This window comes from Xenopus laevis, chromosome 1L, assembly GCF_017654675.1.
Source record: "Xenopus laevis strain J_2021 chromosome 1L, Xenopus_laevis_v10.1, whole genome shotgun sequence".
Classification (NCBI taxonomy): domain Eukaryota; kingdom Metazoa; phylum Chordata; class Amphibia; order Anura; family Pipidae; genus Xenopus; species Xenopus laevis.
Genome location: NC_054371.1, coordinates 62,127,525 through 62,142,332, shown reverse-complemented (window position 1 = coordinate 62,142,332; position 14,808 = coordinate 62,127,525). Strand labels below are relative to the sequence as shown.

Genomic DNA, 14,808 nt, shown 5'->3' with positions numbered 1-14,808 from the left:
GGTGGGGCCTTGAGAAACGGTGGGCCGATGGTGGGGGCCTCAATAGGAGGTGAAGGCCGATGTTGGGGGCTTGAAGAGGAGGTGAGGGCCGATGGTGGGGGCCAGAGGAATGGTGGGTTGATGGTGGGGGCCTGAGGAATGAGAGCCTGATTAATTTGCAAGTTGTAAGGACCAATAGGGAGGTGCGGTGGTTAGGCCACAAGGAAGAGCCAGAGGCATGGGCCGATGGTTAAAGGAGTTTCCAGAAGTCTATAGTTGGCACTAGGGCTGATGATAGGGCCCAATAAATAATTATAGCCTAGAGCAGGTTACATTTCCCAACTGGGACTCAGGAAAGAAAGTTCCTGAATCATTGTTTTTCTGCCTGAAGCGTTGATGCAGTCCATCTCTTCTAAGAATGATGGTTGCTCTTTGCATACTGCTCTGAAATTCACAGCTGGTATCTGCAAGAAAGAACATACACATTAATTTGCTGTTTCTCAATCTAATTGCTGTTTGTAGGGCTTGGAATAATTAAAGGCCAATATGGCAGCCCTGGATGCAGAGTCTGCAGAAGTTATCCTGTATGTTTTATGTACTATAGTGCCTAAACAAACAGACTTACGGTGCCCATACACGAGCTGATAAAAGCGTGGATTTGATCTCTCCAGACTGAGTCTGCCCAACTGATATTTGGTCAAGAATTGGATAGATAGCAAGTTTAAAAAACCCGACAGATGAGGACTGCATTAATGCATTGATATTGTCCTCATCTGACAGTCTTCCATAGGTCCCAGTGTTTGATAGCAAGTTAAATGGAGAACCTTCTAGTATTTTTCTTGGTCTGTCACTCCATTTAACTAATGAAAATAGCCCAAGAGTAAAGTGATAGGAAATAAATCATCCCACCCTGTGTTTATCTACAGTTACTACACTACAATCATACATTATGCTAAACCAGGGCTGTCCAACTTGTTGCCTAAGATTTTTGACTTTGCTGCTGCCAATTTAAGGTTCTTTTGCTAAGAAATATAGAGGACTGGCATTCCAATAGGCAAAGAAGCCACTGGAACTGTCCAACCTCATATTATAACTACATATTCTAATGCCCTCTTGACATTTTTTTTTTGCCCAAGTCAAGCTGCTTAAAAGAAGGGTGTACAAAAGGCAGATGTGAAAGAGGAACAGAAATAGAATGAGGTGAATGGATGCAAACAAAACGTGAGGAGAAGAAAAAGTGCCAAAAGAAAAAAAAACAAGAACGGAATTGGCAATCAAATGGGATGGGGAAAAAGTACAGAGCAAGTAAAAATGAATGGAAAGCATTTAAAAAATTTAAAAAATATAATGACACTTGAGTACTAAAAGTAAGTTTAAAAGAGGATCAGAATATTGAGAATATTACTATAAAAATAAGTAGGGGCAAAAATACAGGTCTGGAGAAAAAATGTTGGGGCTGCTGTATGCTCCAGTGTTTGTGTGTGAGTGAGTATTTACAGTATATCTATATATATAAATCCATGGTGTGACAAATTTGGGCTCAGTGGCCCAGTCCAAGTATGTCCCAGTAGTGGGCCATGGCCTGGCAGTTGGGGACACCTGGTCTAAGGTGACACTGAACTGCAAGTATAACCAGTGATTGCTAATTATATGTGTGGTGGGTAAATACAACTTTGGGTGAATAAATTAGGGGCTGCTGCAGTGATGTACTTACTGCTCTTGGCTGGAAAGGAGGTGGTATCTGCCTGTTTTCCAATGCAGTCCAGTCCATGGATCTATAAAACTGGTGCTGCCTTATATCTCCTTTCGTGCCTAGGCGCTTGTCTGGATTCTTCTCCAGGAGCTAAACGGAAAAAAAACCTCCATCAAAAGTTGTTTCAGTATAATGGACTTCTTGCTGCATAACTATCAAGGGAGATCATGCCACTAATTATTTTATTCTAACTGACTTCCCAGAGGTACAGAGTCCCTTTCACTGCTAAATTCCTCACTGACTGATATCTTAACACTTTCTAAATCTCTTTTTTCTTTTAAACTCATTGCTCTGTTGTGTAACATACAGAGGCCCCACTACCAGCCATAACTCTTTCCTGGTTCATTCCTCATCAGAAATGAGAAAATAAAATATTCTCAAGGAGACTTCATATTCCAAACAAAGAGAAGAGAGGAGAGCAAAGATATCTGTCCCCTCTTCTTCTGTCAAATACTCTCCTGTGCTTTTTGTTGCTTTAGTTGTTACCTCCCTGCAAGTGCTCATACCCACCTCCTGCAGAAGTTCTTTCAGGTCGGTGCTGAGACCCTCTGGGAAAACAGGCTGCTCACTGACCACTGAATCCACCAGGTTCTGCCAAACATTTCCTTCGTAGAAAGGATATCTTCTGGTGGCCATTTTGCACAGTATAATGGCAAATGCCCACCAATCAGCCGCTGCGCCATATCCACTCCATGAAAAAATCTAAAAAAACCAAAGATACGCAAGAAATAAAGAGACGCTCAACTACACAGTTTTTAGCATCAGATGCAAGCCACAAGCATATGACTCAAAAGTAATCACACTGCAGTACTCTGAATGTTGGGAAGGTATTTATTTGTGCCAAAAAACAGGCAACGTTTCAAACACCAGCCCTTACTGAAGTCTGCAAAATCTTGTAATAATTGTGTATAAAAGTGTGTTTAAGGGGAGGGGTACAGTATCAAACGATAGATGACAGGCTGGCACTGTATGATGCTGTATAGTATGATTTGGTGAGTTTTCTACGTTCCTAAAGTGTACCAATTTCATGGGAAGGTTAGACAAGCTCCACCTCTCAATATCAGGTACAACTCCCATAATGCTGAGTGATATACATTCCACAATAATCACAACAATAAGTGAAAAACAATGCATTTATGGATGCTTAACATATCTGGAAGGTGGAGCTTGTCTCACCGTAAACTGTAACAGGGACCTGCAATGGTGTTGGTGGAGAATCCCTCCTCACATCAGACAGAGCTAAATACTTATAAATAGACTCCTAGCTTCTAGCTATGCATTACAAAAAAACAGCATTTCTCATGTATTTACAATTGAATACACAATGCAGAAATTCACTTGTGATATAACAACAATAATCAGCGTCAGACTGGAGCAGTGGTGGCCCACCAGGACTATGACTTGAAGGGCCCCCTCCCAATCTCCAGGGCCCCCCTCTCAACATACGCACCTCACCTGGGTTGATGGGGGCCCATGAGGGCTGGGGCCTGCAGGGTTTTCTCCCAGTGTCCCACTGGCCCAGTCTGACCCTGACACTATTGCTCAGTGCTTAAGTCAATCAAGTCCCATGTAAGCAGTTCTTCATATGCAAATAAATAGTTAGTTTACTCCTTATTTAAACTAATAAAAACAAGCATTAAAAAAACTATTTAAAGAATAAAGGCAATAATTAATAAATCTGTTTAGAAACTTCAGCAAGATTCCTGTTAGTGAGTAATAAAACAGAGTTTCCTTACTTCTGGAGCCATGTAGCGGGGTGTTCCGGATGGGCTATATTTTTTGGTATCGCCGAACATCTCTTCTGCAACCATGCCAAAATCCGCAATCTTGATGTGACCCTCAGCGGTGAGCAGAATATTTGCTGGTTTAAGATCTCTGGAAGACAATGATTGAGAAAATGACTATGGAGGTATTAAAAAGCATCATAGAAGAATTAGGTAAAGCGAGAAAGAAAACAAAGACAGGATACAGGAGCATAGAGATTGGTGTTACAACTGCCCTCTGAGTGGAGTTTTAGTTCTGTGGGTTCTATTTGGGTCTCGTAGGCTGCAATAAACTTCCACCAGATAATGAAACAAAAAATGTGGCATAAAGGTGCCATTAAAAACTCACACGTGGGTGCTCAGAGATATGGCTGGACAGTAGTTGCAGTTAAGAGTGGAAAAGTGATAGCTTAGGGTTGAGACAAAACAATTTTACTTACCGGTGCACAATACCGCGTGAATGCAGAAACTGGATGCCGATGATCATTTCTGCGGAGTAGAACCTTTAAGAGAAAAAGAAAGAAAATATTTAGGCTGAGTCCAGTGTTATCAAGTTATGCATGTATGAGTCCCCTGTGATGGCCTAAGAAGTGTCGTCTTTGGCCTTAAAAAGTTATCTAGATCTTTACTTCAGTCCAGGTCCTCAAGGGTGTGCCCCATCTTGAGTACATAGCCTTTAGCCTGATGCTATGTCAATTAGTTACTGGGAATAGAGCAGTGGTTTCCAGAATATGTAGGGGTTATTTTCTGACTTTAGAGAGTAAAGTGCCCTATTCGATTAATCCCACATGTAGATAATGGTAAAGGATTACACCAGCCATTACCATACAAGTCTGGGTTTTCCAGAAAGGGGAGCCAGACTGAATAAGAAATCTGTAGACCCAGTTTAGCTCTGGATTGCCTCCAGTTTTTTTAGGATATATAAAAAGGAAATAATTGTTTAAAATTTGGATAATTTGGATTAAATGGAGTCTATCGGAGATGACCTTTCCTTTCTGGATAATGGGTTTCCAGATAATGGATCCCATACCTGTAATAATATACTATTAAGTGTATTAATATAGTATACTTTCGGCATCTAAGTTGATGATTGTAGCAGTATTTGTTTGTTTTGTATTGTAAGTTGAAGTGACAGTAGTATAGTAAAAATCTTTTTCATAGATAGTTCCATACCTTACTCTGTCCGTCGTCAGTTGACCTTCCTTATCCAATAGCTGTTCCAGGTTCCCTCCACTCATGCACTCCATTACAAGAAAAGCATGCAGCTGGTTACAGAGAGAAATGAGAAATGAGTGAAACTTGGGAGATTCCAGAACTGAAGTGAGAATAATGAAGGATAGAGTACAATAGTATCAAGAAGTTGATCCACTGCGTTTTGCTTCCTGAATGTGTGTGCAGCAACAGTCACAGGACCAGTCCATCAGCGCTCGTATACATGTGATAAAGTTTCTGTTTTTGTTCTGAAATCTTCTATGGGTGGGCTCTGATTGGCTGATCCTGTACCAAACAAACCATCTGCCATTGACCTATTAACCCATGTAGCAGAAAGCTGGTAGAGAAGGGAACCTACGTAGCTGTAGGGGTAACTCTGTTGGTAATGATGTATACAGTGCCCCATAGTGATCTTGCACTTGTGTCTGTAAATGAGCCCCTGGTGTCTCTAGTAAGGCCATTAGTAACACAAATTTCATGGCACTATTGGCTCTATATTTATATTGTACCTGCGATTGGAATGCTGCATATCCACGGCAGAGATAGGGACAACCTTTAGCGATCTGTAGGGTCCGTGCCTCTGCCAAGATCTTCCCAATTGCTGATTCATTTTCCTTCTTTTTGATCACTTTGACTGCCACTAGCTCTCTGTAGTTCTTCAATGTCGCCAGCATAACCTGAGAATGCCACAATAAACAATAATAGAGTTTTTGTTAAATATCAAACAAAATAAGGGTAGTCCTTCATTTAGGCATGTGTATATTTTTTTCCTCTCAACGAGCTCCAAACCCCATGCCGGAGTGCAAAAGGATTCCAAGTACATAACATAATAGCCAGAGAGCATGTTTTTCTTTACTTTATTTGCAGAAAGTCCTGCACAACATGTTTCGGCTACACCTGATGAAGGCCGATGTAGCTGAAACATGTTGTGCAGGACTTTCTGCAAATAAAGTAATGAAATTTTAAATCAAGAAAAATGTGCTCTCTGGCTATTATCTTATGTTTCTGTTAAATATACAATGACCAAATAATTCTCGAACAACTACAAATTAAAATTTCAATGAATGTAAATTAATTATTATTATTATCAGTATTAAAGCAGTTTTGATTTGTCTATTATAATCCTCTCCTTTTACTGACTATGCACACCATTGAAACTTTGTATTAGTACTTACAGTAGCTCACCTTCAGCCAAGACTCCAGTTCCCACAATGCCTTGCATGTTCTGTGATTAGTAAATCTTAGAAGGGGAATAATAGAAGTGTGCAAGAAACTGTGTGAATTGGATTCTTGGCTGGAAAAAAAGTTAATTTCTGATACATTGTTTCTGTAGTTTAATTGCAATTGAGGTCAGGGTTGGACTGACCCACAGGGGCATCAGGAAAAAACCTGGTCGGCCTCTGTCCTGTCAGGCCCCACTGGCCTGGGCTCATGGACACTATGTAGTAGAACATGACAATCATCAGCACTAGGGGCAGTGGTTATCATTCTGGGGGTACAGCACAGTGGGCCAGAAATGGCTGCAGTGGTGGGCCCTTAGCTGGAGGGGAAGGAGATGGCTGGAATGGTAGAACCTTAACTCAGGTTTTCTGGTGGCCCCACCTCCCCCAGTTCAAAACTGAGGGGCAAATTTATCAAGGGTCGAAATGAAAATTTTAAGTAAATAAATTCAAATTTCAAGCTATTTTTGTGTACTTCGACTAGGGAAAAAAATTAGAAAATCCGAACATGAAAATTTATCATGTACTGTCTCTTTAAGAATTTGACTTCGACCATTGGCCATCTAAAACCTGCCGAATTACTGTTTTAGCCTATGGGAGACCTGCTATAACCTATTTGGAGTCAATTGGTGGACTTTTGAAAATACTTTGATTCGAACAATTGTATTCAGACTATTCACCCGCAAAAAAAACGTTGATTTTTTTTATATACATTTTGGTTGGCCTTTTTTTATTCGGATTTCGAAGTTCAAAAAAACTCATTACCATTACTTCAAAATTCAACCCTTTATAAATCTGCCCCTAAATGCTTTTCCAAAGCAGTGACACAGAGTAACTCCCCAGCAACCTTGCTTTTGCTAAACACACTTACAAATGTCAGTAGTGGGGAAGCCAATCACTCACCTTACCAAACTTTCCTTCTCCGAGCTCCATGTGAAACTGATAGTTTCTGAGGTTTTTAGGATTGGGCCTTTTACATGGAGCACAAGGCATCTTCACTTGACTTACTCCTTCTGGGGAAAGACAGAAGAAGATTAATGATTCATATTCTGGAAGACAACTCTCTGTGGTCTTGACACATTGACTTATATGTTATTTATCAGACCATTAGTTATTGTTATACATATATTGGGAAGTTGCAGAAATCCCATCTCTAATTGACACCTGGTATATAAAATGAAAAGATCTCGGTCCCATAGGTGTAACTACAGAGAAAGCCGACCCTTTGGCTGCAGGAGGCCCAGGTATAATGAATCAGAAATTTTAACATTCAGGGGACCAGGAAAAAATTATGTGAAATCTAGGAAATGTTAAATCAGCAACTACACAGCAAGTACTGAAAGGAGTTCAGCACAGGAGTCTGTTTTACTTTGAAATACAATATTTCCTGGTTAATAAAAAGGGTTAAACATCGCAGCATTCATTTTACACTATGTTGGGAGGTATTAGCAATATCTCTCTGTCACATTGCACAACCTAAACCAATAAGTGATCTGTGTGGGAACATCAGTACAAAATTTTTATGTAAAATCTGGGAAAACATTACTTAAAGGAGACATTTTGTGTAAAAAATAAGAATGTACCAGTGCATTATACTCATTTAGATATAGAAGAATTGTGCTTTAAAAAATAGTGTTTCAGGTTGATTTATTTAATATTTTTGCAAAAACACGAATTATGCCTCCCTTCTCGTCCACTTCCTGTTCCCTGGATTCCCAGGCTGTGCAGGGGAGCCAGCAGCACTCAGCTCATTGCACTATAGGACAAGAACCAATCAGCAGCTAGCAGGACCTGACAGAAAACTGAAGCCTGTCTGTGCTTGTGTGACTGCAGGACTGTGATTGGCTGCCCCCTCCTACTATGCTTTTGGCAGAAATCATTAGGACACGCCCACCCCTCATTTGAAACACTGACAGGGACCAGAGAACATCTATAGGGATCTCCAATAAAGGGCCTATTTTTCAAGATAAAAAAACATACACCATATATTACTCATAATTGCCTACAAAATTCTTTTTTTTTTTTTTCATTTATCCTATAAAATCAGGGAAATGCACCCACTGAAATGCATTATAAATTGGTGAGACCAGAAATAAAACATGTAAAATGCAGGAAAACGTAAAATCAGGGTACTTAGAATCGAGGTTTCACTGTATATTGTTTAAACAGGAAAACCTCTGGATATGTTGGGGGCCCTAAAATTAATTGCTGTGGGGCCCAGTAACATCCTGTTACACCACTGCTCGGTCCCTAGTACAGGTATGTGATGTGTTATCTGGAAACCCGTTATCCAGAAGACTCCAAATTATGGAAAGGCCATCTCCCATAGGCTCAATTTTATTCAGATAATTACAATTTTTCTAAATGATCTCATTTTTCTCTGTAATAATAAAACAGTAGCTTGTACTTGATTCAAACTAAGATATAATTAATCCTTATTGGAAGCGACACCAGCTTTGGGGTTTATTTCATGTTTACATGATTTTCTAGTAGACTTAAGGTATGAAGATCCAAATTACAGAAAGATCCATTCTCTGGAAAACCCCATGTCACAAGCATTCTGGATAACAGGTCCCATACCTATACAGAGAATGTGTCATGTGACCTTAGCCTTTCAGGTGGTTGCAGTCTTCTTAGGAGACTTGAAATTACAGCTAAAATGCTACACTTATTGGATGTAATTTAAATGCAATTGTTGCAGCCCTCCAACCTGTATTTATTAGAAGAGACCCTCATTTTTCCAATCATCTGTTGACTTTGTCTTAGGAACAACTATGGCAATAATGGACTCTTGCTCAAACCTAACTTTTTGTGTAACTTGTGCAGTACAGTAGTACAGTACCATAGTTTAACAGTAATTGGGCCTAAAGTAATATAGATTTATATTATTCTTCATCTGAGAATGACACTGGCCTACAGAACAAGACATTGATTTCCCACATCTGTACCTGTATCAAATTATCTTTAACCTTTGAGTTAACTTTAAGTATAAGGTAAAGAGTGATATTCTGAGACAATTTCCAATTGGTTTTCATTTTTTTATTATTTGTGGTTTTTGAGTTATTTAGCTTGTTATTCAGCAGCTCTCCAGTTTCAGCAATTTGGTTGCTAGGGTCCAAAGTACCCTAGCAACCATGCAATGATTTAAATAAGAGACTGAATATTGAAAGCTAAACCAGCCCATTGGGTTTATTTAATATTTACATCATTTTCCAGTAGACTTAAGGTATAAAGGTCCAAATTATGGAAAGATCTGTTATCTGGAAAACCCCAGGTCCCGAGCATTCTGGATAACAGGTCCCATACCTGCATCTTATCATATCCAACACTATCAGCTGCAACACTAGAAATATTATTTACCTCCTAACATGGGATAAGTGTCAAAACAATGCAATGATAGAACTTCCTCTTGTCTAAAAGTTATAGGCATAGATAAAGTCACCCAAACCTAAGAGGAGGGAATGCAATATATTGATATTTGCTGTTATGTCATGCTATGTCATGTTACTTGTATTGGATGCTGTTTAAGAACTCTAGGATTGGTTTGTGTAGAAAGCATCGCCCAGCAGTCTCTTATTGGCTCATTTTCATTTAAATACTGTGTGTCTGTGTACTGAGAGTTAGCCTATGATTAAGTGTCACTTGGAGAAATGGCATGGAGGCTTTTTTGTTTTATATTCATTATGTATAATACATTTGAATATCTTTTAAACTATTATATTGGCTTCTGGGTACTACTGCTTGGTCTGGATTGGTGCCAGTCTGCAACTATATATTCTGGTTTATCTAAAGTATGATGTGTGATAGAGTGTAATAAGGACACAGCGATCAGAGTTGAATCAGGTTCCCTAAATCTAACTTTGACCTTAAGCTAGGATCACTGAATACAATACTTAGGGTAATAGCAACCAGGCATTTAGATGGCTGCAGCCCTGTTAGGATACTGGGAAATAAAGTAATTGGCTGCTATGATTTGGACTTTAACCTGAGCCCACAATTTAGTACTTTACAGTTTCACACTGGATTATGTGCATCTTGTCCAGTCTAAAAGGGTCATATTACCAAGGGGCAATTAAATTGTTTAGGAAAGGGTTAGTTACAGAATCAATTCAGCAATAACTTAATGTCAAGACTGGTTCTCTTTACCTTCTGCAGCTTCTCTCTTTTTCTTCTTGTCCTTCTCACTTTCAGCTCTGGCACTAGGCAAGCTTTTCTCCTCCCTGGTGGTCATCCTCTTTTTCCTTTTTGCTGCTTTTCCTCCGTCATCATCAGTCCCTTTCTGTTGATGGGCTACAGATAAATAAAAATATTAGTGTAACAGGCCAGTCAATTGGATGTAATACATTGGCTCTCAAACTGTAGGGTAGAGATCAGGGGGAGATGGTTAAAATCTACAGTATTGCTGATTGGCTGCTATTGGCAACATTACAAATAATTTTTTATCATCTATGTTTGTAAACCAGCCTCAAAATTACAGGAGTAACTATGAAAGTATAAACAGGGATCTCCATAGCTCTCTCTACAACTGACTCTCAACTGACAAACTAGCAGGGGTCAGGGACATTTGCTAGGGAGAAAAAGTTACAGAATAAATGTTATAATAAAGTTTATGTTCAGTCTGATCATTGTTACCTTTTGCTGGTTCTCTCTCGCTCTCTCTCTCTCTCTTCTTGCCCTTCTGCACCTCCTCCGCATTCGCTTTTGTTCGCCGGATTCTTTTAGGTGCCTGTTCTTTCTGCTCCTTGATGGTTCTTTTCCGCGTGAGCCCACGGGATGCTGGAGCTTTTTGGGATCTATCCATAACTAGTGGATTCACCCTTAAAACTATTGAAATGTAAAAATAATCGCTTCTCACTAGGGAGACGCTCTGGAAACACTACTGCAAGCTGAGACAGCACTGAGTAGAGTGACCCAACTGCCGTTGAGCAACTGACACATGGCCATGCGCACACTGTTGTGAATGACTAAGTAGAGATACTGTTATTGCATTGCTTCCCATCTTTAATTCTTATCACTTAATCATTCCTATCCTCTTAGCTGGATTTGCTTTATATAAAATAATATGATTAGTTTACTTCAATTCAGCTACAGAAAGAGACAGTAAGTAAACTATGCAGGCTGAATTGGGTCAGCTGTGTGATTGGGTTCTCTTCAAACAACTGTACAACTCTCTGCAACTTCACTCTAATAAACAGATGTTAGAAGTAGTCCCCAATTGTCCTTTGATTCTGTATATGTTCTGTTCCTGTGCTCCTGCTTCAATTACATGCACAACCCCCTGCACCTTTTATTGTCACTTCCAACAGCAGCTTGGTAAATCTTTTGTTTTTTTTACCAATTTCACTGCCCAGGGTTTCCTTCTGGATAACTGGCTATTTCTGGCATAGTAACAATTTATCAGAGAAAACTCCCTGCACCTTTACTCTCATGTACAAATCTCTGTACTTATTTAAGCCCTTCTGCTATTATATTTATGTTGACCTTATTGGCCCTTGTAGTCTTATGCATGAGCTGCTATATTTCTATGTCACTGAACAACTCCCAGCACCATCTTGTTCAATTACCAGCACTATACTATACACTATACTATATACTATATATACACTATACACTGCCAGCACTGAATGAGGTGTCAATTTTTAGAACAGAAGCTGTATTTTCCATACCTGTCTTACTACTGGCAATCTAGTGGTTAAAGGGGTGGTTCAGCTTTAAGTTAAAGACTAGTATGTTATAGAATGGTTAATTCTAAGAAACTTTTCAATTGGTCTTAAGTTTTTTTCTTTCTATAGTTTTTGAATTATTTGCCTTCTTCTTCTTCTGATTCCTTCCAGCTTTCAAATGGAGGTCGCTGATCCCATGTAAAAAAAACAAATGCTCTGTAATGCTACAAATGTATTGTTATTGCTACTTTTTACAACTCATCTTTCTATTCAGGCACTCTTTTATTCATATTCCAGTATCTTATTCAAATCACAGCATGTTTGTTATCTCTGGTAATTTGGACCCAGCAACCAGATTGCTGAATCTGCAAATTGGAGCTGCTCACAGGCCCAGATTTGGGAAAATTCTAGGGGCGGTCATGCCACCCAGCTGCATCCTAAGGAGCACTGGGGACTTAAAGCTCCCCAGTGCACCACTGTTTGAAAGTGCTCTCGCATGCACAGGGGAGCTAGGTTTTGCCACCGCTAAGACCATGCGTGCACCAGGTGGGCGGTGCGCACACGTAAAGCATTCCGCGTGGGACATGCGGCCTCGGGCACCATATTTTTAAATCCGACCCTGGTTGCTCAATAAAAAGCTACATAACTGAAAAACCACAAGTAATACAAAATGGAAACCAACTGCAAATTGTTTCAGAATATCGCTGTCTACATGAGGGATCCCCAACATTCAGATGTAAAAGGAGTTGGGGAGCAATGCTAGCATGGAAAATGTTCTTGGTATGCCGAATAAGGGCTGTGATTAGCCATTTGGTATGTGGACTGTCAACCTACACGAGGCTCTGTTTGGCAGTACATGCGGTTTTTTTGCAACAAAAACTTGCCTTCAAATCAGTAATTCAAAAATAAGCACTCGTGTGAGGCCACTGGGAGCAACATCCAAGTGTTTGGAGAGCAACATGTTACTGGTTGGGGATCATGGGTCTAATGGAAACACAAAGACAACATTCAATTTCTGTGACCATATAAAGAAGCAAAGCATTTTAAATTGTGGTCACTTGCAATAGTAGTGATATTGATTTGTCATAAAAGCGAGACCTGGCTTGACTTTAATAAGCAAATAAGAATTGGTACCTGATAGAGGTGGCCTGGATTTTCTTTTATCGATTAAAGGATATCTACTATGCACTGGTTGTTTTAAGTTTTTTGCAACATTAATATTTATATCTAATTAAGAGTTTCTGCTTATTTATTTTATGCATAATTATATATGTTTATTACATGACACCGGCAGTTACCCAAACTTCACTTCAGAGAAGCAGAAAACCTATCCATTTTGTAATTCAACATACATACACAGGTGCTAATTTAGTATATTTAGCATATAAAAAGTATTAATCAATGCTATCCAATAGATCGCTTCGCAACAATCATACAATAGGGTATAATAAAATGAATGACAATACCATCATTAAATAATACATGTTATTTTAAGATTTTTCCATGAAGGATGCATTTTAAATTCCTTCTGCTTTGCTTTCCCCAAAGCATTTATTAGTGAGTAGCTGGTGTGGAACCCTCTCATAATTGCCAAAAAGTTTAAAGCTATAAAGACATGAAACTCTTTGAACTACACTATGTTATGTAATAGCGTCGGTGGTATAGCGGTGAGCATAGCTGCCGTACAAGCAGTTAACCTGGGCTTGATTCCTGGACAATGCAGTGCAATTTTGCCCTTAAATAATGTACCGTATATGTTAATTCTTAAATACAATATGGTTCCCAGCCTCCATATTAAATAGGTTGGATCCCTGTTATCACCTTTACCACAGCATGTAATTGTGGAAGGTAGACAGTATGGGGTTCCTATGTCACCTCTGTATAGTAATAAGGTCCTTGGTTACTCCACCTTGCATGTTGGAGCATGTTGGAGAATCTGGGTAATAAAAGCCAGGGGTCTTTTGCATACTAGGCAAGATTAACTATAAACCCTAAATTACTTTGTGACATGGTCATCTAAATTATAGTTCTCATTTATTTGTATTTTGCTCTTTTCTGACCCAGATTTTTTTACTTTGATCAGAACATTAGCAGCATCGGTGCAGAGGACTTGTTTCACCCTTCTATGCTATATGATCATAGGCTTTCAATAATGAATGCTACTACCATGACCTGTGCTTCAACTTGCTTGTTCCCAGCCTTCTCTCATTTATCCTGGTCATCATCTCTTGTGGGACCCTTTAGTTTATTTAACCAGAGGTGCAACGTCCAGTCCTGCAGCACCCAGGAAAACGGTGACCTAACCTAAAATTAGAGGGTGAAAAACAGAAAATATTAAGGGGTTAATCAAACAAAATCCATCACTGTACACAGGGTCGGAAAGGGGGGCCCAGGGCCACCAGGACTGCTGTCCTCTACTGTGACGCAGCGAGCGCATGCATGAAGGAGCCTCTTGGTTCGCCTGCGTGAAGGCAGCGCCTAAAAAAACTTGTTTTTTGTAGAATCTTACTGGAAGATGGATCTGGCCCGGCGGGGGCCCATTAAGGGTCGGGCCCATCGGGTTTTTTCCTGGTGTAACGTCGGGCCAGTCCAACCCTGATTGTACAGTTCCCTGACAGTTTTGTAATAATTACAGACATCCCAAACATTCCGACTGACAAAACCTACTCACGTGTATTCATTGAAGGAGGCTCTACAAAAGGAGAACAATTATAACAGAATAGGAACACACTTAATACTATAATACTGGAAAAGGGAAACAGGACGCTGTTCACCAAAAGCAAAGTGTTCCATTGTATCAGATCCATTGTAACAGACAGTGTGCAAATTCAGTTCAGTAAAGCTACAGTATGTTTTAATTCTCTCTGACAGTCTCTCACATTGTCTTAAATCTGCTCACTTTGGCAGGGTTGACAGCGGCCATTATTCACGTTAATTCGTTTATGGAAAATGAGACAAAGATGTTGAACCTAGAAAATGGGAATCTATGATGATGCTTATGACTAGTGACCTCAGATCTGAGGTGTAAATGTAAGTGTTACAGGCTCAAAACGCTAGCGATAGCTTTTATGCATTAAAGTGTTTGTTGATGCACCAACAAAGTTCTTTGTTGCAGGATATTTTTTATACATGTTCATTCATTTGCTTTTATTATGCCCATTGTGATAGTTACTCTTCAAATAAATAATGACCTCACACCCTTGTGGCTCGTAAACAAC

At 39.6% G+C, this 14,808-nt stretch overlaps 1 protein-coding gene across 1 annotated transcript; it reads right to left on the bottom strand.

Moving 5' to 3' along the window:
- Positions 1 to 11,637, bottom strand: LOC121402856 (protein kinase C delta type-like). The gene is made up of 10 exons (XM_041589582.1): positions 10,560 to 11,637; positions 10,074 to 10,217; positions 6,831 to 6,940; positions 5,217 to 5,384; positions 4,669 to 4,760; positions 3,936 to 3,998; positions 3,469 to 3,607; positions 2,243 to 2,434; positions 1,694 to 1,822; positions 1 to 443 (listed from the first exon to the last, which is right to left on the bottom strand). Exons 1-10 carry the CDS (start codon positions 10,726 to 10,728, stop codon positions 309 to 311), a joined length of 1,341 nt encoding a protein of 446 aa, XP_041445516.1. The 5' UTR covers positions 10,729 to 11,637; the 3' UTR covers positions 1 to 308.
- Between the last annotated feature and the right edge of the window lie 3,171 nt (positions 11,638 to 14,808).